This window comes from Brachyistius frenatus, unplaced genomic scaffold (genome assembly GCF_029030835.1).
Source record: "Brachyistius frenatus isolate BFR_SWC_R1_liver_20210118 unplaced genomic scaffold, ASM2903083v1 Contig_10, whole genome shotgun sequence".
Classification (NCBI taxonomy): Eukaryota; Metazoa; Chordata; class Actinopteri; family Embiotocidae; genus Brachyistius; species Brachyistius frenatus.
Genome location: NW_027210609.1, coordinates 2,948,598 through 2,973,906, shown reverse-complemented (window position 1 = coordinate 2,973,906; position 25,309 = coordinate 2,948,598). Strand labels below are relative to the sequence as shown.

At 38.8% G+C, this 25,309-nt stretch overlaps 1 protein-coding gene across 13 annotated transcripts in view; it reads left to right on the top strand.

Annotated features, from left to right (window-relative positions):
* Positions 1-24,919, top strand: part of atp2b2 (ATPase plasma membrane Ca2+ transporting 2) — a 128,070-nt gene extending 103,151 nt beyond the window's left edge. For 9 of the 13 annotated variants that reach the window (XM_069690887.1, XM_069690889.1, XM_069690890.1 and 6 more), the window contains 11 exons: positions 5,553-5,794; positions 7,436-7,670; positions 12,718-12,897; positions 13,058-13,145; positions 13,356-13,462; positions 14,531-14,722; positions 14,952-15,165; positions 15,249-15,460; positions 15,644-15,751; positions 15,894-16,076; positions 20,938-24,919. In XM_069690887.1, coding sequence (XP_069546988.1) covers positions 5,553-5,794; positions 7,436-7,670; positions 12,718-12,897; positions 13,058-13,145; positions 13,356-13,462; positions 14,531-14,722; positions 14,952-15,165; positions 15,249-15,460; positions 15,644-15,751; positions 15,894-16,076; positions 20,938-21,249 — 2,073 coding nt within the window. In that variant the 3' untranslated portion in view covers positions 21,250-24,919. Of the gene's footprint in view, positions 1-5,552; positions 5,795-7,435; positions 7,671-12,717; positions 12,898-13,057; positions 13,146-13,355; positions 13,463-14,530; positions 14,723-14,951; positions 15,166-15,248; positions 15,461-15,643; positions 15,752-15,893; positions 16,077-17,851; positions 18,042-18,349; positions 18,403-20,937 lie in introns of all 13 variants that reach the window. The other 4 variants (XM_069690896.1, XM_069690892.1, XM_069690893.1 and 1 more) reach the window with 3 other exon arrangements.
* Positions 24,920-25,309: the final 390 nt, after the last annotated feature.

Genomic DNA, 25,309 nt, shown 5'->3' with positions numbered 1-25,309 from the left:
TTTAAATCACAATGACAATGAATATTTGGCACAACATCTTGAAAAGGACTTTATCCAGCCTCGCAATTCCAACAAGACAATTAATAACCCGTCAATCATACATCAAAGCCAATGCCCAGGGGAACACAATAGTCCACATTTGGAGTTTTGCGCATCTGTGATAAAAAAAAAAAATGTTTAAAGTAACAAGTAAAGAGGAAAATCAATAATAGCAAGAGCATCACAACCAGTCTTCCAAGCCATACCACTGTACAGTTTGTTTGTTCCTAACCAGAAACGTGACCCACAGGAGTGTCTCGTAAAACTGTGCCCCAGGTTAGGTTTAGGACCAAACACTTCTTGATTAGGAAAAGATAATGGCTTGGCTTGAAATGATGAAATGAACCATGATATGCGTTAAACATACTACTACTTTAAAGTTATGCAACCTCCTTGTCATGGCAACACTGATCACTGCTTGAATATATACTGTCCCAACTAAAAATTGGAAACAGGAAGCGAACAACGGCCTCTTGCACCAAAGTTCACTGTTCTACCGAACCATCCGCCCAACCTGCCTCCTCCTAACAACGAAAAGCTACATAGACGTTAGCCAAACTGTTACTTCTCCGGGACACCAGATTGTCATGAATCAACGACAGCTACAGGCCTAGATTAAAAACACAGATGTGGGTTGCAGTAAGATGCTTGCACAAAAGACCCGCAGGATCAGTTTTTGGAGGAGGACAGTCTCGGGTATCAAGACAAACCAAACCTATGTCAATACCAATCCACCATGAAGAATTGTATGTTCATTACCAAACCACTGAATAGTTATCTCATCAGGGTCAAGCAAATTAGCATGTCCACACAGTCAATAATTTCATGATAGCAGAAATAGAAATTATATAGTTAATGTGTTTGATACTTATTAAATTGTGCACTGGTATTAATACTGTAAGTAAAAATGAGAAGGACTATACTTATACTTGCAGTTACAAGATGGTATTAAGGTTTGTGTATTTGTGTATTTTGACATGATTTTTGGTTGAAATGTAAAGCTTTTATCTTGTACTTTTTGGTTTTTAGAAAAATCTGAAGTCTACAGTACAAGAGCAAGTAAAGGATATCATGAGACAAGGAAATAAATGGTTAGAGGTAGAAGCTGAAAGCTAATGGAGAAAGGGAGTTGAGATGTAGTGAAGAGGCAGAGGGAAACAAAGCAAGGATTAGCACAAAAGAAAAAGAATGGGAGAAGATAAAAGAGGAAAAAGAGACACGAGAGCAACCACACTTGCGTGACAAGGGTTCTCATCATGGAGTGGAAGACTGTATTACTGCCCTCCAGCCTGCCTCCAGGCCTCAGCCCAGTTGGCTGGTACAGTCATGTGGAGATCTAGAAAATCATCTACTCCTACAAGCAAAAAGGGAATGAGAGGGCAGGCGGAGGCACAGAAGGTGGAGCACCTTGTAAGAGACTGGGGAGCCTGATAGTGAGGAAGAGGAGAGAGTCATCCAAAACCTGACAGGAGGATCGGAATGGAAGGGAATGAGAGAGGGAAAGACGAGAGAAAAATGTGAAATGAAGGGGATGTAAGTAGAGTAGCAAAAGGTTGGGGTGGAGTGTGAAAAGAAAAAGGAAGAAAAGGGAGTGCATGAAAAGAGCGAGGAAAGGAACAGGGGGGGATGGATTAAGGAGAGCCCCAGGTGGAATAGGAAGTAAAGTTGCCAGCTATCCCTCTGGCATATGTCCTTGCCTGCAGGAACACCCAAGGACCAGGGAGAGGGCAGCTGGTCGTTAGCCACGTCCAGGCCAACAGTAGCTCAGTCATGCCAGCATCGGGCATCCCATGCCAACGTCTGTTCTTGTGCGTAGAAACTCACGTCAAGCCAAACCTCTGAGGAATCTCTGGGAATATAAAGCAGCGATGTTTGTGTCGGCCCTCTGTTTATGATCTGTTTATTCATTGTCCTTTCTCCTGCCCTGTGTTGTTATTACAGTGGCTGTTGCTGTCTTTGACTTTTATAGTTTTCTATCGTTGTGGTAGGAGTTGTACCACTAGCTAGGTTGAATTTGAAAAAGCAAACTATATCCTACAGTAATTCATTTTTACTTCTAGTTGCAGAATTTAAACTACACCAACCAGGGAGAGATATCAACAATCTAGTTCATCGAGAAATTTTCATTGTGTTGTTTTTCATTGTTGTCATTTACATTTCAGTGGTTTGATTTGATCATGTCTTCTCACTCGGAGCATATTGTCCTGTTTTAATCATTTGTTACTATCTTGTGCTGTTTGTATTTTTGCACATGTGCACTTTATCTAATTCTGTGTAGGTCTGTGTAGCATCATCGTCCTGGAGGAACGTTGTTTCCTGTCATTGTGTACAGCACCAGCTGTATATAGTTGAATTGACACAAAAGCCAAACACTTTACAAGGAAGTTTAGATGAGGCCATTTGTTCCACCCCTTCATTAGCCAATGACAGGCAGTGCCTTCCTGATGTAATCATTGGTCATTAGGAAAAGGCATTAATTCTGTTAGTTACCACAAACTCGGTATAAAGTATTTATACTCTTGTCTGTGTCTGTGAGACACACAGCTGGACAATAACCAGACGTGTCCAATTACTAGGTGAAGATGGGCCAGCACTCTGATTGGGTTTTAATGATTAATGAGATTTTAGATGACCCTCTTAGCTGGACTCACTGGCTCTCTGCAGCTGCAGCGAAAGGGACAAGTAAATATGTCTGAGCCTGAATTAATCAATTTTCATTTTTACTCAAGGAATTGTGTTTTCGAAATGTTGAACTGCTATAGCAAACATTGAAAGCCAGTGTGTCATGTTGAAGACAGATGGAATGAGGCTTTTAAAAAAAGTTTGCAGAATTCACCTGGATTTTACTCAGATTGTATAAGATCCTTCACAATTATTTATATAATTTAATGTGAGAATTGGTATGAAAAAAATGGCAAATCACAAAACCAAAAAGTGAAACCTTTACTTTGTTGATCTTAACCAAGTTGAGAAAAGTCAAATTAGGTCAAATTTTAAATTGTATAGCTCAAAATCACAATGTTTTCTGAAAGGGCTTTACAATTTGTATATCACCGTCTATGCTTCGACCCTTTGTTCACGTAACGAAAACCTTTGAATATAAGCATTATCATGAGAAAACCAACAAAAAACTACAGGAGGAGCTGCAGAGGAAAGATCCTTCTTCGATGGAAAAAATAAATGTCAATAATACATTCTACAGTTCTGTAACATTTTCTTATTTACTGCACAGAACGCAGTTTATTACAGTCCACTAACAAAACTTTGTTAGCAAGTAGGCAAGGACAGTGTTGGGATGGAGAGGGTGAGTGAATCAGTTCCAACAAGCTATGAATGTGATTAACTGTACTGCAGACACATAATCTTTCCTCAACACATACGCAAATGCTTGAGTGAAGAAAGCAAAAGCAATAAAGTAAAATACAAAATGTTGAAATGTCAAGCTTTGAATCTAATCTTGGTTGGGGCTTGTTTAGTCGCAGAACGGGAAGTCAATCTATTTTGAGGCAAATAGCATAGACTGGAGGTGTCCGATTAGCAGCAAGGTAGAAGCATTATGTTCAGTGTGCTTATGACAAGCTGGTGTGTGTGTGTGTGTGTGTGTGTGTGTGTGTGTGTGTAAGAGAAAGAGAGTGTACCTGACAAGCTGTTCTTTAGCTGTAAGTGAAGGTGTCAAATGTACTGTAGGTACTATGTAGCAAAACCAGGGGTAGACTTAGCTGTCGTCCCACTGTCAACTAATAGGGATCCAAATAAAGCAAATGTAACATGATGTACAATCAAACAGGATTTTGTTTTGTAATACTGATGAACAATAGCATTTATCAACACTTATTTGCAATTCTGCAGCATTTTAAAACCAATTTGGTTTATGTTGCCCGAATTGTGATTTTTAATTTTTTTTTTTTTTTTTAAGTTAAGCAATTCATTAATTACGTGATAAGAAAAAAAAATTAAAATGAGTTGGCAGCTATTTTGATAATGTGTTATACGTTTTAGTCATTTTTCAAGTAGAGATGAGAAGCAGGCCATTTTCATTATTTTCAGACATTGTCTGAGCAAATGATTTGTTTACGTGAAGAGTGAAGTTGAACAGCTTTTTTTTTAAATCCTCACTTCTTTTATCAGGCTAAAATTAAAATCAGCTTGAGAATGTGTGATTGTGTGAAGAGGCATGTTATGAATAATGACAGAAAGGATTGCACACTCCTTCGATGTGTCCAAACGTATGAGCATCAGCGTCACAACAATGGTCAGTGTGTGCGTGCGTGTGTTTGTGTAAGATATTGACAATAATGAGATTTATTTTGTCATAGTAGCAGATGCACTGTTTCTATATACTTTCTTGCTTGTATTTCTGTGTAATATTGGGGAAAAAACAGATTTCCAACTGGTGCGAGGCTCAGAAAATAATAATAATTGAGGGAAACACAAAACGATTCGAAGACATGTGTGAAGTGAATCAGAGCCAACGAGTAAGAATCCCCAAGTGGTGGAGAGCGCACCCTCTTTTTTTTCCCCAAGTCTCTTCTTCCAAGTGTGCTTTGCACAGTGTTACCATGGCAACGCCTAGTCTTCCACTAGCTGACCACATGCACACACTCACATGCTTGCTCATACAGTAAGTGTGCGAACATGTACTGTAGCACCTGACCAGCCTCCTGCACAAATATGAACAGATACTGTATCACACACACACACTCACACACACACTCACACACATACTCACACACATGCTCACACACATACTCACACACAGCCTACGATAAAAGTCACTGCTGTTGGCTTAAAATAAAAATGTTCTTGCTCTGAAAAGCAGAGAATTGCTCCCTTGACATTATGCACATAACTGTATGACATTGTCTGGTCTTGATTGAGAAAATTAAGTAGCAGATTACTTAATTTATAAAACCTTTTGATTGGACATTGAAAGCACATACTAATAGTAATCTTATAAGAAACATATTTCATGCCATACAGTACCTGTCACATGTAAAAAGAAACAACATCACATGCTTTGTGTGCCGTCTATAACTCACTGACATGTTCTCTGAACCAGAGAAATACTTGGTTCTACGTGTACATTCACAGATTGCAAGGGGTTGAGCTGCGCGCCTGAAATAAGAACATTCAAATCTGATTCCATCTATCTCAGCTCCTGTCCTCCCACACACAGGAACCTTTTCACCTGCTAGCCAGTTAATTATCACTAGCAGCTATTTCAAGTATTACTTTGGTTGCACCGCACTTAAAAAAAGAGAGTCTCATTCATTGAATTGACCGCAGAATGAACCATATGAACTCTTTGTAAAATATGTTCAACTGAAGACTAGATAGTCCCCAAAGTAGGATTATTTTACAACTATAGATGGAATAAAAACATTTCAAAATTAAATTGTTCGAAGAGGTTGAAATAATGTAACATGTAACATTATGGGATTAGGAAACAGAAAGAGATCGATACTGTAAGAAGCACAACATAATTTGTACTCTTTTCCCCTGCCTCTCTCCAGCCCCCAGACAAGGAAGGTGGTCTGCCAAAGCAGGTGGGCAACAAGACAGAGTGCGGCCTGCTGGGATTGGTCTTGGATCTGAAGCGGGATTACCAGCCAATAAGAAACCAGATCCCAGAGGAGAAGCTTTACAAAGTCTACACCTTCAACTCTGTCAGGAAGTCCATGAGCACTGTCATCAAACTGCCTGATGGGAGTTTCCGCATGTACAGCAAGGGAGCCTCTGAGATTGTACTCAAAAAGTGAGTCTGGTGTTGTGGTTGAAATGACATAATGCTGATAATAATAGCACTTGTACAGTCATATGATTTATCAGGTGCTGTATTTTTTACCGAATGTAAAGCAGATTTATTATGAGTGTATCATATATTTGAGGGCATGGCCTGATGTACATTCCCCCTGCGTGCTGCGTGGGCTGAGCTTCCACTAAAAGCCCTCACAAATGTGTCATTTTGCTGTACATTACAATGACAGTACAATAATAAATGAGTAGCTGAAAGAAGCACGACAGGCAGTTATTAGGCTTCCTTTACCCACTTAAGGAAGAGCATGGTATTCTCTGTTTAGAATTAATAAGTTAATAATGACAATTTTTTTTATTTTTTTTTATTTAACATACATGATATAACACAGGTGAAGCTATAGATAGCTTAATTTGAAGGTATAGTTAGGAAATTATAAATGCACATTTTTGCCCAACTTACAAAAGTCCTCAAATCGTATTTGCACAAATTATAGTTAATTTGTTTTTTTAAATGATGCACAGCTGTTGAATTCAGTTGTCTGCCAAAATACCTGTTTGTTTTCCATTTGGATGTTGATTTATTTAGCTCCTGAGAAATCCATTTACTGTTGATTAGATGTTAGAATCTTTTGGCTACAGTTCTGCGGTAATTTAGCCAAATCTCTGGCTGTGCTTTTATTCTGCTCTCATTGAATGAGAGTTGTCAGAAACTCCTGACACATTTATTCATGCATTCAGATCCACTTGCTGTACATGTGTTGGTACTGTAGTGAAGATGCAGTTTATGTCCTTTGAGAATGCTTGGAAAAGTGATATTTATAAAATACAAAGTGCAAGAATTTTCTTTTTTTTAATAAGATGAAATTACAAGGGAATTTACAGTATAATTTATGTGGAGTGAGCACGGCATTGCATCCTGATAGCTGACAGTTTCTGCCACAAGGTTAAATTGGTACTGGAGCATTGGATCATAATCATATAGCGTTTGTGAGTATACCAGCTATCAGGGAACTGAAGATGGTCAAATGTCCACTTTTTTCATCAGCACTTGAAGTTCTTCTCATCCATGTTGGCATAAAGATTGGTTGATGTTAAACCTTGCAGATAGCAGTGGACAAGACAAGCTCAACTAAAGGTTCACTTAGTGGCTGATCTGGGACGTTCATTCACATCATGCAAAAAATAAATAAATCATAAAATGCTTGAATATTGGCAAAGAAGCGTTTAAGAGGTTATATTTGTCCTAAAGGGATGAAACACTAATAATAATCTTTTAGACCAAATTGTTTGGTCTGTTCATTTGAAGTTTCCAGTCCTCGCTTGCTCAACTCTTTGACCAATGCTCTTTAAGTCATGTCTTTAATCACCTGGTGACTTTGTCCCTATAATTTGCCTCTTCGTGTTTGTACAACTCTGCAGTTCACTGAAATCCTGACATGAGGTAAATGTAAGTTGTTTTGGTTCGGTGATGTTCATTTAAACAAAACAGTGACTCGTGGCTGATGGATTTGAACGTTTTTTTAAAAAAATTTTTTATTGTTTTCTATGGGGTCATTTTGGCATGGTACAAACACTGACCGTACCAGTGTTACAGTATACAACATGAGTTAACCCTCAGTCTGACCACTCTCACTTGCAGATGCAGCTATATCCTGAACGAGGTGGGTGAGTCAAGGGTTTTCCGTCCACGAGACAAGGACGAGATGGTGAAGAAGGTGATTGAGCCCATGGCGTGTGAAGGCCTGAGGACAATCTGTGTGGCGTACCGTGACTTTCCCAGCGATCCCGAGCCCCACTGGGACGATGAGAACAACATCCTCAATGACCTCACAGCCATCTGTGTTGTCGGAATAGAGGACCCTGTCAGGCCAGAGGTAGGAGAGTGGGAGATATTTTGGTAATGTACTGAGAGAAGGAGATGTTGGGCAGCTCGCAGCTATCAGCAGCTTTGTCACTGGTGTGCCCTCACTGTAACTGTGCAGTGTCACCTTACGTTTTTAGGTAGTTATGCAGCATATAAGGTATTCTCGCCTCAGTCGTTTCAACACTTTATTATTTTGAATATTTTTTTCTAAATTTTAGGTCTCATTAGTACAGTATGTGTTTTCTGTTTCACTCCAGGATTTAAGAAGACATGTTATCAACCATATAGCTTTACGCTCACAGTTTTCGTACCTACTCCATTTTTCTTTGAGTTCCAATCCTGGGATTGTTGATAAACCTCTGTATATTTTGCCAAGTTCATTATTTTTTCCCAAGAATTCCAAGTTCAAACTCAGAAGTATTTCATTGGATTTTAGTAAAAATCAGATCAGCTCTTTTCTTGCGATCACTTCCATATCATATGAGGCCAATCACCTTTAGCCAAAGATATTTCTGACTTAAAGGAGCAGTGTGTAAGATTTAGTGGCATCTAATGCTGAGGTTGGAGATTGCAACAAACTAAATACCCCGCGCCTCACCCTCCCCTTCCAAGCATGTCGGAGAATCTAGGGTGGCCGTTAAAGGCCGTCTCTCGAGTCAGTTTTCTGTTTGTCCACTCAGGGCTAATGTAGAAACATAGCAGGCTTCATGGTGGAGGACCTGCTCCCTATGTAGATATGAATGGGCCATTCTTAGGAAATGAAAACATAACCAATCTTAGTTTTATGAAAACATAAATATAAATGTTATATTCTATTTCTGCTAGTAGATCCCCTTACATACTACACATTGATTCTTTAATGTACACTGCTCAGTTTTCATACATTGATCATATTTTAAACATACAGTTGCTACTTATATGTGTTACAATTACAGGGTTACATATTGTGAAAATATCATTTATTCTACAGGTAAAATTAGAATGAACAATAATCATTTTCATAATAGTCAATATATTATCTTGTTTTGTCAAATGTAAGACTCCTGGTTGGGTTCTGGAACATGCAGACACATTATGCTTGGTATTGAAGCATGGACCTGCAGCTGTTTGCTCTGAATGGGGTGAACTTTTAAAGGTCACATGGGAAGAATAGGTATAGCACATTCACTTTACTAAAGTAAAGGTGTCACTGCCTGTCTTTAGTATTCCCATTTTATACTTATACTCTACAAAGATAACTGCTACTCTACTAAATGCATTAGCTGTGGTTGGTTAATAAGGGTTTTACATTTAATATAAAATAAGATCACGAAATATCCTTCTTTTGGGTACAAATCTCTCAGGCACTCCTGAGCCACTTGACAACAACATCAACGATTGTGCATCCATAACCACTTGAATGTGTTTATACTATGGTAATGATTAATTTTTTAAAGTGGGCTTGGAACAGCGATATTTTGCAAGCTATTAATGGAAGAGAAACCAGAATTGGCAGGACATTATTTTATTTATCTATGCTTCAGCAGAGCTTAATAAGGACATTATTGAATACTGAATGTGTGCTGCTGGGTCATAGGCAAAAGTATTAAATCCAGTAACAGATTTTCTGTGGCATGGGCACATTTTGGTTGGATGTATCTCCAAAATGTGAAGTTTTTAAGCATAGTTTTTGACAGTTTTAGAAGTTAAAGAATGGACTCCACGTTTAGAAGGAGGAAATAATCCTAAAAATGAAAAGCCTAAGAATCCCCAAATCTCTTAAGAAAGTATAAGGTTTGACACATTGACAAAGTTTTGACACAAAAACAGTGAAATCTGTGTAACACCACTTTATCACGATAAAAACTGTATACAATTTAAGGTGACATTATTTATTAACACTGAAATGGAAAATTCTTTTCAACAATTTCCTTTTGACAGTTTTTATACTAGTTCTTTTTACTGCTTTTATCTTTACATTTTGATCATTTCACCATTTAGTTTGATTGCAGAATTTTGTTTATAGTCTAACATATTCTACTTTGTTTCTTTCAGCACTATTGAAGGAAGAATAAAGCAATTTTATAATGCAATGACTGATTAATCAAGAAATTATTTTTTTGGTTGTACAAATCTTTTATAATAAACTTCACATGAAGAAAAGGAGCAATATAATTGGAAGGAAGAGGTATCTTTGGACAATAGGAAAGCTGACCTCACTGAGCTCCAGTGCAGGTACAGGGAAGCAGGAAACTAACTGACTACTGCATTATTCAACTTCTTCCTTTCATCTTTTTTTTTTCCATCCCCCTCCTCACTCTCCGGCAACATCTCTCATTCAGCCTTTCCCCAACATGTTTTCTCCTTTCCACCTCTCTATGTATTACAGTATAAGGTTTGACTTCCACCTTTCCCTGGTTGCTTTCTTTTTTCTTTTACTTTCTTTGCAGCGACCGTTCCCTCTCCAATCTCCCTTTTTGTCTGAAGCCGAGTTATGTAAGAATCTGAACAGAACTAGGATTAAAAAAAAAAGTCAACAGTGAAAAATAGCAAACAATCTTATGAGTGAACAGACAAGTTAACAAGAAACCTCTTTTCTATTGCAGTGATATTCAATGTTATATTTTTTATGAAGGTGTTTTTCTAAAAAAAAAAAAAAAAAAAAAACAGAAACTCCATTATAAGAAGAAATATGCAGGAAAAACAGCAAGATATTGCACGTGGAGCATACGCTAAAGTCGATTTGCGGAGATGCTGCAAAATGTATGATCAATTAATTAACACTTTAAGAATAATATATTAGTTTGCATTGCTACAAAGCCTGGATGTTTGCAGAATTTCCCTTTTCTTTCACGCCAGAGGTCACCTAGCATCTGACATTTTGAGTAGCAAAGGTACAAAAGCAGTGCACAGAGCACTGCTGCACTCCAGTAACATATATCCAGCCCTCTTGCTAAGACTGACTAATATTAGTAAGGAGATGAGTTTCCCCTCTGCTAAAAAGGTCAAACAGATTGGGTAAACATGTTTTTTGTTTATTAGTCTCTAATTTCTTCCTCCAGAATGTGATGTTCTTTGAATAAATGGCTGCTCTGTAGGTTTGCCCCCAGAGAGACAAGAGAGTGGAGGAAAGTAGAGAGAGAACGGGAGTAAAAAGAGAAATAGAAACGGAGACAGAAAAGAAACAGATTAAAAATCCGATTCATGTCAGAGGGATGACGGAAGGCAAGAGGAGGAAGACGGGTAAGGAGAGAAATGGAGAAAAACCAGGGTGTAACCAGATCCATATTAGAGACACGATAGGCTTGTTTTTCCAGTACTAGGCTCCTACCCTCTTCCTCTGCCAGGCCAGATTGTATTTTTAATAAGCCTCCCCTCTTCTTTTCAACCCTTTATTCAGATGACCAGTCAACCAGAGCAGTGAGAATCCAAAGGAAATACGAGTTTAAAAAAAAAAAAAACGAGGATGATAGACAAGCAAATGGGAACTTGATATATTGATAAAAATGACTCAGTGAGAGAAGAAGAAGTGGAACGTAATAACTTGTACCACTTGCAATAATATCTTTTGGAAGATATTTTTTTATTTTGTCAAATACTATTACGTAAAAGATGGCCTTGAATGAATTAGTTTAACCAATGTATCAGCACATTTATGATTACTGATATTAAAAAGTATTAGTAGCCTAACATTATTATTATTATTATTATTATTGTTATTATTTTTATTTTTTTATTTTGTGCAAGTGATTGCATGAAAGGTCATTTGGCTTATTTTTTTAACTACTAGTATTTGTACCATGATTTAAAAGAAAGATAATGGAGTTGTTAATTCTGTGGCTAATGTTAGCCAAAATTGGATTAATATTGCTATTTAATGGACATTCACAAGTGTTATAGTGATAATGACAAGTGATAGTTAATCCATTTACGGACTGGTTCTGTTTATTTAATCTCCAGCTCATTAAATACCTCCTTTTAAATGATTTTATTCCTTCATGTTACATGCATGAGCAGCATGATATGGCACTTAAATATGCAACACGTGTACAATTTGCCATGGTAGATCCATTTGGTCTTCCATCCTGCATTATAAAATTTGTGTGTGTGCATGTGTGTGTGTGTGTGTGTGTGTATGTATGTGCGTGCGTGTGTGTCCAAGTCCAAGCATGCTCCCATCTGTATTTTCAAGATGCCCAAGTGTCTATAAGTGTGAAGTGGAAAGAATACATTTTCCTGCCACTGTTTAATTGTGTATGTGATATCATATCTGTGTTCACAAGAGACAAGCATAGAGTGCAGGCCTGCATGTATTTGTAAATTGATGTGAGCTGTGACTGTATGTGCACACATTTGTTTATGTGTGGGTTTGGAGAGCCGAACTCCCTCCCACACTGACCTTTGCATGGAAGAAGATGTATTTCTGAATTAATACGCAGCTTTTGTTCTATCTGGGGGAAAAGAACTTCGATAAAATGCTTGAATATACATCACATTAATACAAAATAAATACAGAGGCAGCAGACACAGAGGCAACTGTTCTGATAAAATGAAATATGTGTTTGGTCAAGGAGTGCAAAATTCTTCGAAGCATTCTAATTTATGTTTTTATATTAACAATGGATCACACTGCTACTTGCATGTGAAAGGGGTCATTCGTAGGGCAGGCAGTCAGTTTTATATAGCAATTAAATAATTGTTTTATTTAATCAGCCTGCACTCTTTACTGTTTTGCAGTCAGCTCTTTTCAGTAAAAATGCTCTAAAAACCCACTGTACCAACACGACCAAATGACAGACAGGGAAAAATAATATTTTCCAAAATGGGGACCAAAACCAGAGAGAAAAGGAGTGATTAATGAACCTACAATCATGTGATGGCCAAAAATGCAACTGAAAAGGTCTCTTTACTAAAAAGGTTGCCATTTAATAGGTAATTAAATATCAGTATTTTGTTTCAGCTTGTTTCAGCTTGTGACAATTTTTTTTAATTTTAGGTTTAAATAACTGGTGTGAACGTTATACTGTATGCATGCCTCTAATGTACCAAATCATTTTTCACATGTGTTTATGTGTCAGGTTCCCGATGCCATTCAGAGGTGCCAGCGTGCAGGCATCACAGTGCGCATGGTGACAGGAGACAACATAAACACAGCCAGGGCCATAGCCATCAAGTGTGGTATCATCCACCCCGGAGAGGACTTCCTCTGCATTGACGGCAAAGAGTTCAACAGGAGGATCCGCAACGAGAAAGGAGAGGTACAGGAACTGCTGTCAGAGTGAGAGAGACTGAAGGAAGAAAGTTGAGACTAGAAAAGTGAAAGAAAAACAACAACTTAACTGCAACCACTTCTGTTTCCATTTGTGTGTGTGTGTGTGTGTGTGCGTGCGTTTTGTGGGCATGTGTGTGCGTGGTTAGGTGGAACAAGAGCGGATGGACAAGGTTTGGCCCAAACTCAGAGTCCTGGCGAGATCATCTCCGACCGACAAACACACACTTGTCAAAGGTGAATTAGTTGATTTGATTCACCGCTGTTCATTTAAAAACAAATATTTTCTGGCGTTGTTCTTTGTTACACAAACACTCGTCAACTGATATTATTATATCATGCATACAGAGATCACATACGGTTGTGTTGCCTTTCCTTTCTTCAGATATATTGTTTGTGCTGTTTTGCCTATGCTGCTTTGTTAACGTGTATGTGTGTTTTTAACAGGCATTATTGACAGCACTATGGTAGACCAGAGGCAGGTGGTGGCTGTGACGGGAGATGGGACCAACGATGGACCTGCTCTAAAGAAAGCTGATGTTGGGTTCGCCATGGTAAAAACGGAGAGAAAATCTCTTTTTCTTTCTTTCTGTCTTGCTTTCCTGTGGGACTGATCTCAGTCATAATCTGCAGATGTCTTCCTCACCTCTGCAGTATTTTTGAGTTTCTTTTTAGGCACACTGCCTCTGGCTGTTTAGATAAAGAGCTCCCCCTAGTGGATCTCTATGGTCACACAGTTTCCCTGCAGTAGACTACTCAAGAATTGTCAGACTACAGACCATATAGGTACATAACAAACAAAATACAGATTTGTATTCCTGTAAATTGCAACTTGACATTTATTTGCTCTTCTCTGTTGGCCTGTTTTCTGTATTTCTGTTCCACTAAATGTGATTCAACCACATATCGTTAACTTTAAGTTCTGCATTCTGATTCTCTTTGAAAGCTACAGTTCATACACTCTGCGTCACCACATGTGAATTGATCATCTACAAACCTGATTACTGTACCCACTGAAAACTGCAGAATTAGCTCCTAACTCTGGTCGCTAGTTGCCGATATGAGATGAAGGGTGTAAGCTGGTAGTACTTACCAGGCTGATGGGAAACAACAAGTGTGTAGTTTTATAGTTTTCTCTGCTTGTGTTTATATGCATGTACTGTGTTGGGAGGACATTGTCTCAGGCTGATATTTCAAGCCTGATGAATCCCTCTACATTTATTAAATGGAACCCACTCACAGAGATGTTCTCATAAATATTGTTGACCACTTTAACAACACAAATGCAGCCACTGTTTTAGATTAGAAGGTATTGCTCCCTGCCAGTCATCCTATGACTCACAAAATATAGGAAGGAAGTCCTGCTCCTCCTGTAAATATGGAGCCTCCTGTCATCAAACCACCAACACACACACACACACACTGGCTCTGTAATTAGTCTTCATCATTATCAATCATCAGAGCTCACTCATGTCCAGAGTAGTTTTCTTTTTGTGGCTGCAGCGTTGATTCAGAGAGATTTCTATGTTATTTATTCATGGTAGGCTGAATGATACAGTATGATCAAATAATATAGAAAGCCCACATTTATGTCTAATTGCAGCTTGTCATTGTTCCTCCAGGGTATTGCTGGTACAGACGTGGCCAAGGAGGCGTCAGACATCATTCTCACTGATGATAACTTTAGCAGCATTGTGAAGGCGGTCATGTGGGGCCGAAATGTCTACGACAGCATCTCCAAGTTTCTTCAGTTCCAGCTCACTGTCAATGTTGTGGCCGTCATAGTGGCTTTCACTGGTGCCTGCATCACACAGGTCAGAGGGATTCAAAACTTTGTGTGAACGGTATTACCATCTCTCAAATGTGTAAATCTCTGCCAGACTGAGAATAGATGCTTTTGAAAAGAAACATCTTCCTGATTTGGTTACAATAGCAATACTGTTGTCTGTTATTAAAAGGGCTGACTTCTTTCTTGTTATTTTCACTGCCCGGTTGTATTGAAGTTATTAGTTCCTAACAGCACTGTCTGTTACCTTTTCCCAGGACTCTCCCCTGAAAGCTGTACAGATGTTGTGGGTGAACCTGATCATGGATACTTTTGCGTCTCTGGCCCTGGCGACAGAGCCTCCCACGGAGTCTCTGCTGAAGAGGAAGCCATACGGCCGCAATAAGCCTCTTATCTCCAGCACAATGACAAAGAACATCCTCGGACACGGGGTCTATCAACTCATCATCATCTTCACTCTGCTTTTTGTTGGTACGTACAGTCGTTTTTCTCTGCGGTCATGATGTGACACAGTACAGGTTCAAAGTTAATGACATCAAACTGTCTCCATGTAGGTGAGCAGATCTTTGACATTGACAGTGGCCGCCATGCTCCTCTCCACTCTCCACCATCTGAGCACTACACCATCATTTTCAACACCTTCGTCATGATGCAGCTGTTTAATGAGATAAATGCCCGCAAAATCCACGGAGAGAGGAACGTCTTTGATGGTATTTTCAGGAACCCCATCTTCTGCTCTATTGTTTTTGGCACATTTGCTGTACAGGTAAGCAGATACTTATTATTTGATTATACTGAGTACTCAGTTTTAGTTGGTTGTTTTCACATTCTTGATGTGGCATGTGAAATTAAACTGCATGAATGAAGGGTTTTTCCAGAATAAATAAGTGAAAGACATTGCCTGTTCTCCATGTGTACTGTATAGGTTGATGGGTTTTTCTTTGTGTAGATTGTGATTGTGCAGTTTGGAGGAAAGCCATTCAGCTGTCAACCTCTGGACCTGGAAAAGTGGATGTGGTGTGTTTTCCTGGGGCTGGGAGAGCTTGTCTGGGGACAGGTAACAATCAAACTCATCTGTTTCTCAGTCTTTAGGTCTCATTTCCAGCCTCGCTCATTTACAGACACACTGTCTGTGCGTCTCTACTGTAAGCTTGTCACTTTTCCTTTTGACTCAGTGCTCTGTCCTCTCTGTGGGTTAGGTGATAGCCACCATACCCAACAGCAGGCTGCGCTTCCTGCGACGGGCTGGCCAATTGACTCAGAAAGATGATTTACCAGAGGAGGACATTAATGAGGATAATGAGGAGATCGACCACGCAGAGAGGGAGCTGAGGAGAGGGCAGATCCTCTGGTTCAGAGGACTCAACCGCATACAGACTCAGGTGAGGACAAGTGACAGACACGGTTTAAGTTCAGTGCCCATGTTGTGATTTCCTGTTTCATTTCGCTGCATTGAATTGACCTAAATGACATTTTTGGATACAGTATTTGAGATTTTTACTTTATAATTTATTACACTATAATATAATTTAACTCATCGAGTTAAGCTACAATACACATTAAAAGGTAAACATTGCACCTTTGATGTTTTCTAAAATGACTTTTTCTTTTACTATATATCTATCTTTGTCATATGATACATTTTATGTTGATCACTTCACCACAGACTTTACACGTAAAGCTAAGAAGAAATGGTAGATGATGCTGTATGTTGTTCATGTTAGTCAGTAATGCCCTAAAAATAATTTTTATCTCAAGATGGCTTATATAGGAACATGAAGATGCAGTTTTCCCTCACTGGACTGTGGCCATGACCATCGTGGACGTGTAGAAGATCTACAGTCAAAACCTCAGAGTTAAAACAACAGGAAATAGTCACTGAATTATTGACACTGGGATAAACTCTGCTGACCGGTATCACTGTGATATTCAAGGCAGTTTTGTCTTTGTGTTGGATTTGGTTTCATCTCACTGATGTGTCACTGATTGTGCTGGGTGAAGCGATTTCATGGCATGTGGACAGACGCAGCCAAACACAGTGAAGAGACAGTTAGTAATACAACTGAGCTGGGACTGCTGCTGGGCTGGCAAATCAGGTTTTCAGTATTGAAGATGAACAAAAATTTGTTTTAACTTTATTCTTAACACTACAGACTGTTGTCCCATAGGTTACGATAACACTGTACATACTGAGTTTATCTCTAAGATCAGGATGTGTGTTTCTACATGCAGTTCTGTACTAAACACAATTGTACTAAACCTTAGCTTTCTTTTAACTCCAGAATTAGGGTGTGTAAAGATGCACAAAACAAATGCATTGTATGATATAAATGGCTGCATCTGTACATTTTAAAATCTTACATTGGCTCGTCTGTTTAAAGGGTTTGACCACCCAAAATTATAGATGAACATATTTTTTTCACTGAACTTTCCTGGGATGTAAACATGCAACTAGTTCTGCTTTAGTTGTCCAGTTTTTTTTATTTTTTTATTTTTTTATATCTGACTCTGAGAGTTCTCTCTTTCCACATCACTAATACAAAAGAGGTGAATGGTCGTTTGATCAGTGGCGTTGGCAACATAGAAAAAGTTATACTTATTTCAACAAACAGTGTCACTGTGCTTCTAGGTAATTGAGCAAATATAATCCCAGCAGGTCTTTCAAGTGTATTTGGAACTATTTCCAACTTACAATTACAGATATATACTTTTTTTGATTGCTCACATGAGATGAGACATCATTTCATGGGAAAAATACTGGCTGTTTAAATTAATGGAAAAAAAACAACACTAAAAGAAATGAATTGCTGGCAGCACGCTAAACAAATGTTTTTAGCGCCTCCACTTTATCAGGATGGAGGCGGAAATCTAAGAAATTGGACAAGCATTCTGAAAACTATCTACATGGCTACCATTACAGGTGTATTTTTTTTTTTTTTACCCTTTTTTGATTTGGGTGAACAAACCCTTTAAGTAAGATTCAGCATTTTGTTGCGGGGAAACTCCACCTTGACTTTTAACTGCCCCCCCCAACGTGTCATGACTGAGAAACTCCCTTTACCACTGAAGTCACCCAGCCAGTCAACCTGTGTTGCCATTTGGTCTGTTTCACTCTGAGCAGCCATTTGTCCTCTCTTGTTCCGCTCTCCTCCCACAGATTGATGTAGTCAACACCTTCAAGAGCGGCACCTCCTTTCAGGGGGCGGGGGCTCTGAGACGCCAATCATCCACCACCAGCCAGACCCAGGATGTAACCAATGTTTCTAGTCCTAGTCACGTGTCCTTGTCCAATGCCCTTTCTTCTCCTACAAGCACTACTGCTGCTACTGCTTCTCCCACTACTGGCCGTGAGTCAGAACTCTGTCAGTCTGCTTCTCTGCTCTCTTTGTTTCAGGGGTGCCACCTGTCATAAACACTTATTTTTCACTGCGTATTATTTTCTAAACAAATTACGATGACAATCTCCATTCTGGGTGTGGCATCCCTGAAGATTTGTCTTTTTCTATCTTGCTATCTGCTTTTTTTTAAATTTATTATTTTCTCTCTTTCTTCTATCTTTTTGCTGTTCATACTGGATTTCAAATTCATCTTGATATCTCCTGCCATGGTTGGGTGTACTGTCCTCTCATTGGTGAATGTGTGTTTGTTTCCCCAGAGTGCTAGGAGCGCAGGACTAAGGGTGATACCCACGGCGTGACATTTCAGGTTGTGAGTTTGTCTCCCTCTGCTCATCCCCCATCCATCATCCAATCCTTCAATCCTCTCATTTTTCACGTCTTGACAGACATTAATGTGAACTAATTCCAATCAACTCACCCAGAGTCTGGGTGAACATTCAAGTATAAGTTGCAGTGTTGTCTCATTGTATCGCTGAGTTTGCTACTGATGTGGCAAATCACACTGACTTGAGATGAAACAGATTTTACCTGCTAATTCATGTATTTTTCAGCTCACACATCATCTGCAGTGATGAGGAAACATGAAGGAAGCTGCAGCATGTGTTGCTTAAAATAGTAGCCTAAAGAGCTCGACATTTGCCACCTTGCCAATTTTTTGTTTTAATTCAAAAGGGGATCCTAAAAGATGAAACTAAAATATCCCACAAGGGGGCACTGGTAGTATCAGCAATTGATTTATTCTTTACCTGCTTGATAAATATCAGATGAAAACGCTGTTCGTAGGATGTGTGGACTGGAATTGGATAGGAGGAGGTGGGTGGAACAGGGTGGCGGGGGCGTGGGGTGGGGGATGCAGGACACTCACCATAAGTCAGTAATGTATCAATAATTCATCCCATCTTGTCGCTTCATACTGTCAGTGTAGTTGACTGTCACGTTGCCATAGTAACTGAAATAGATCCTCAGCAGCACCAGCAACGTAAATTCAACCCCCCACCCGTTTCTGACACCCCATCAGTGTTACTTGTCAGACATCCTGTCATATGCACTCATCCAGACAGGCTTCTCTTATTCTTATTTTTTTCTGTTTTGTCTCCTTACACCCTACTCTACCTACCACAGCAACTGCAGTGCTACAATATATACAGGATAATCTCATCAAATTTAAAGACTAACACCTTTGACATTGTTTCTGCACTGTTATATACATAAAAAAATATACTGGGTTGGATAACCTAATATTTATAAATTATGTATGTCAATATAAGTGCAAAGTAGTGTTTCTTATGGAATAACTTTCCATGGAACTGGACAAAACTTTGCATTTTGTACATGAAATCAGAAAAATAGTCGTATTATTTGTAGGCCTAAAATGTTTCTGTCTGCTGATAAATATATTTTTGAATTAGCACTTTTCTGTTTTAATATTAGTAAATGTATTTCACGGGATGAAATGTTGCTATAATAATAGCAAATATGTTCTTATAATTTCATCTCCTTAAAAACAAGAAGTCATTTACTTAAGAATAGGCAACTACTAAGTAAACCCAGACGGTCAAGTAATCCTGCAAGTAACTAAATAAACATTCCACACATAATAAACATTATTGATTCAAAAACAATAACATGATTCCCCTTTTGGTTTTCTTTTGTATAAAAACTGACATGATTCAGTTGCTGTAAAACATCAAATGATTTCTTTTTAGCCTTTCAATTATTCCTATCCCTCCTAAACGTCCACGTGTTGATGATATTGCACATGCAGACAGGGTTTGGATTTAAACAACACCGTCCCATAATCTTCTACCTAAATATATACAGACACTGTTTTAGTCTCAATAAAGAGGCACTTAGTTGTTTGGGACTTATACTTGAGTGTTTACTTAGATGTGCATGGAGTTGAGAACATGCTTTGACCGTCAAACCTCTGGCAATAAAACTTTTATTTTCATTATTCACTTCCATGTGTTTTGTGTCACCAGTCAGTGTACCGGTGTCCACCACTTCATTGTCCTGTTGTCTTGTTGCATGTAGTTTGTGTTTACCTCATGATGACTTCCTGTGTTCACAGTATTTTAAACTACTGTGTTCGCTCGTTGTCTCAATGCCACCGTTTTTCCTTTGGATGTGTTGTTTTGTTGTGACTCTCCCCACTGCAATGCTTGTGTTGAGCCAACCTCATGCAGACTTGACTCTCTCCATTGCCCTGTTTGGGACCATGCTTTCCCCACCCTGTGCTATATCTGTGTTTGTGTGTCCCATTCAGAGTCTGTGTGGATATTGTCCCAGACAGTGCTCTGGTACCTCCAGAAGTTTTTAAACCACCTGATTGGATCTCTCAGATCTAACCTCCTTCTTTTTTACTGACCTCGTCCACCAGATTTCTTCCAACTTGCATGTGATATTCTCCTTTAATTTTTTCTGTGAGCATTCCATTTATTAACGTGGCTTGTTTCTAGGTATACAGCACATTGGACTAAAGCGTATACTTACAACGAGCGTTTATGTTGCTTTTGGTATTTGTTTTTCTTGAAATGTATGATTTTGTTGTGGTTTTTTTATGATTGTGTTCCTCACAGTTTTCCTTAGTGCACGCCAATATTGAGTGACTTGTGAACTGTAGTCATCTTGTGAAAGCAGAACACAGACTGCAGTTACCTTCTCTGGCTGCTCCTTCACCTTCTCCTTCTTCACCTCTTTATCCTCAAATTAGAGGATCCCTCCTTCCTCTGTGTCCCTTCTCTTCCCTCTCCTGTCTCATCCCGAGGGTCCCTCCCACTCCTCCATTTAGTCTCTGACGTTGCCTCTCATCATCGTTCTTCTTTTTCGTCCCTTTTCATGACAGATCCGAGTTGTGAATGCATTCCGTAGCTCCCTCTATGAAGGCCTGGAAAAACCAGACTCCAGATCATCCATCCACAACTTCATGACACACCCAGAGTTTAGGATAGAAGACTCCACACCCAACATCCCCCTCATTGATGACACGGACGATGACTCTGCTCGGAAGAAGGGGAAGTACTCCAGCCAGCCCTCATCCCCTAACAAGAACAACAACGCCATTGACAGTGGCATCAATCTCACCATCGACACCAGTAAATCAGCTGCCTCTTCCGGCCCCGCCAGTCCTCTGCACAGCTTGGAGACCAGCCTCTAACCCTGATCCTAAGCTCTAACCTCTAACGTAATTTTCTTGCAATCCAGGGGGTACCTCCTCCAATTCCTCCAGACCTTTAACTGTAACATCTCGTCACCCAAAAATGTTCTCCCAATTCTCACCCTGCAGTCTCCCAAACATCCATTCACCACCTACACAGTGCAGGTCCTGTGGAAAAAACACCCATCTTCCTCCCCTAACCCCGAGCCCTTAAAGCTCTCCGCTCCTTTCAAAATGGAGAAAATCTAAAGTAATACGGCAATGTGAACTAACATACAATCAAAAAAGTGCAACAAAGCCACAACAACCTACACAGCCATCCTGATTTTGTGGTTGTATGTGTATGGTGGCAGCCGTGATGGTGTGTATGACCATAAGCTTGTACTGGTTAGCATGTACTGTATAAGCATGCGGCTGACTGCACATACTGTATGTCTGAACTGTGTCTTTAGTGGCACCGGGAGGAGGACGATGAGGAGGGAGACCCTGCTGAGGAGTCCAAAATGGCAGAACAGGACAGGCTTTCAACTCCCCTTACACTCGCTCTCCTCAACAATAACATTGTTAATACTGATAATAGTTTAAATTAAATTGAAAAACATTGTTATTATTCTAATTCTGATTCTGATTATTATTGTTATTATTATTGTTGCTCCTGCATGAATGTACATTACCCAAGTTTTATTTAAAAGGGTTTTAATTTTATTGGAGTTCTTTCGTTCTGACGGGCTCGGCCTCGCAGCGGACTGCTATTTTAAAGACAGCTTCTCTGAGTTCCTGGCCTGCAAAGTTCCCTCTTCTGTGTGGCATGAACATGTACCCGACTGTAAAAATTTATTTCATCCATAAACGGAAATGTGTATCGAGGTGGTAGGGCTCAACTTGCACAGTAGTTTTGCACCTGTCGGAAAAGAGGAACGTAAAATAACAATAACGATGATAGCATTTATGGGATATATTCTATAAATATAAATACATATAAATATATTTAGAGAGAGTTTATCTTTGTTTGTTGGCATGTTGCCTTGTTCCTGCTTCAATGGCTCAAATTACTTTGACTTATTTATGTCTTAAAGAGAATGTAATTTGTTTACAACCTCGTAGAGATAAACTTCCTGGTTTCTAGAAGGAGGGATGCGAAGCTGAAGCTCAGACAGACCCGAGCTGTGTTGGTGTGTTATTACTGAAAAACCATGTGCTGGAATTTGCCTGCTATCTTGTCAAATAATGTAGATATTTTTAGAGGATTAACAACAAAAAGAAACCAAAATATAATGGGATACATAGTAAATGTGGAATCTTAGTATTACTCTATATGATTGTTGGGATCAAGTTGGAGTGGCTTGCCTTTTCTAAATGGAAGCCTCCTTTTTGTGACAGAGGGGGATATTTAATTCTGTTTTTCACTACTCTTCTTGTTTAAATTATGTTTCTTTTCTTTTTCTGTGCTTCAGCGCTGGCCTGGGGTCAGGGCTCGAGTCAAAGGCTGATATCAGGACCTTTATAGTGAACTGTCTTCTAGATGAACCTGCTTCTTCAAAGGACTTGATGTTTTGAAAATATGTGTGACCATCAAAAGGCTGCAATTGAGTCATATTAGAGATTTGAAGAGTTATATTTGGCTTATCTGTACCGCACGGAAATCAGACTTTTGGGTTTAAAAACTTGGAATATATCGTGTTGTTTATTTTTTATTCAATTATGACTTTTTGTTTTGTTTTGTTTGAAGGAGTTTCTTTTCCTCGAGCAGAGAGAGACACGCACAGCCCCACAAAGCTGTTGGCATTTTTAACAACAACGGAAAAAAAACGGGAAAAACTTGACAAAAAAAAACAAAAACAAATTACAACAAAATGGAATGTTGCTTTGACTCTTTTTCTATATATATATAGAATATATATAAAAAAGATTTTCTGCACTATCTGGTTATGAATGAAAACTTCTGTGGTGTAATTCTAGATGTGCTTTTGTGTGTTTTAACCAAGCTTGTCTTCCTGCCGTCACAGAATATACAGTACTCTAGCATCTCAACTGTACTCACTAGTTGTAAACTATTTATTGTGCTTTGACCAATCAGACATTACCAGAGAGAAGTTACATACAGAAGGCACATCTACCTGTCTTATTGCACTCAGAAGGACAAGGCCACCTAACTAGCCTGTACTATTGTTATATCTATTACTAACTGAAGTCATTGGCGAGCATGACGTGATAGCCTCATTATGCAACTTAAAAAGATTTTTCTACCTAAAGAAAATCCTATACCCTACTACAGTATATACAATCATTTATCGGACCAGTTTTTCAGATCTTTTTTCTGTTTTTCTATCCTCCTCCTCTGTCAATTCCCAGCTGATCCGTCCATCTGGAGAGGGTGCACAAGCTTTACCAGTCAGCTCCGGCGTGCTGAAAACGTAACATGGACCATTTGATTAAAAATCTGTTTTATTTAAGTTAAAAAATAAAAAATAACAGTCTGGATTCTGATATTCTTCTTAGAAGCTGTTGATTTATTTTGTTTCCAATGTTTTAACTTGACAATTTATTTGTTTATTTGTCTGTAAAAAAAAATAAAAACAATAAACAGAACTAAAAAAAAAAAAAAAACATTACAATAGCATTTTCAATAATAATAATAATGAAAAAAAGACTTAAGCCAACATTCTCGAACCACTTTTACATCCAAGAGGACATTCAGCTTTAAGAGGATGCAAAGAAACTGAGTTTAAAAATAACATTTGTAAATACAGCAGTGAGTCCCCTGAGGACAGAAACTCCGGACTGGTGTGAAAAACAGGAACTCTTCTTCCTGACTACATGTCCCATCGTGCACCACAGCAAGTCATACTGCCACAGCTGTTTGGCTGTATGTAATCAATCCCTGCTCCTGTCAGCAACTTCAAAACATCGTGATTACATCCAAATCATAACACGTGTTGTAACAACCACTAATTATGTTGATGATGACACCGATAATGATAATGATGATGATGATGATGATGATGATGATGACAATGACAATGATGATGCTGATGATGATATCAATGATACTTCTTGCAATATACTCTCACCTGCCTCGATGTACTGTATTTAGCAGCATGCAGTTTGTGGAACAAAGAAAAAGAGAAATGCCAACAGATAACTTTTTGGCATACTTAGCCATTCATGGGTAAGTGATTTAAGTGTTCATCTTGTTTTTATGATATTTTTTTTATCTATACAATAATTGTAAATAAAGAACTCAATGTCTTTGTTCATTTAATACTATGCAAAAAGTCATGCTTTTCTGATTGTTACCCACCCTTAATCCTAGAGTGTGTTGCTGGAATGTTTGTGGTCTCAACAGTCAGTAAAAATAATGTGATGTAAATTATTTTTTAGTTTGAAAAGGTTAAATGATGATGAAAATTATTATTATGATACCGTGAGGAAGATGATGACAATGGTGGTGACAGTGATGATGATGATGATGATAATGATGATGATGATGATGATGATGATGAACTGTGTCTCTTGCTGCTTGACTGTCCCATTTAACACACTCCTGACAGGAGCGCAAGTGAAAAACGTAATAAAAACAACAGTAACAAAAAAAAAAAAAAAAAAGGAAAAATCACTAAATAAATCTCCCAGAGCAGCATGACCCAGCATGGTGTGTCCTGGCCCCGTGTGACATGTCCTGTTCTGATTCGTTGTGCTTTACCATTTAATGCCCACTAAAAACTACCTTTTTGTTTCTCTTAAGTTTTATTGATTTGTTTCAGCAGATTCTGCTGAAATGTTTTGGGTTTTCAGTTTAATTGGGAAAAGAAGCCCTTTATGTTATACACCCCAAACTGGAAGGTCCCAGCACTTTAACTTTATGCCCCCTAATGATGAGGCAACATCGGAACATCTTAGATGGTGACCCGCCATTTGCAATTAGCTCAGGGTTTCTGTTTCCAATCAATCCTCATCTCTACTGTCAGCACAATAAACCACTGCAAGCAGATTCAACTCAAGAAAACACACGTCCCTGCTGCCTCTAAGTAAATCTGACTAAATGGGCCTAATGGGCAAG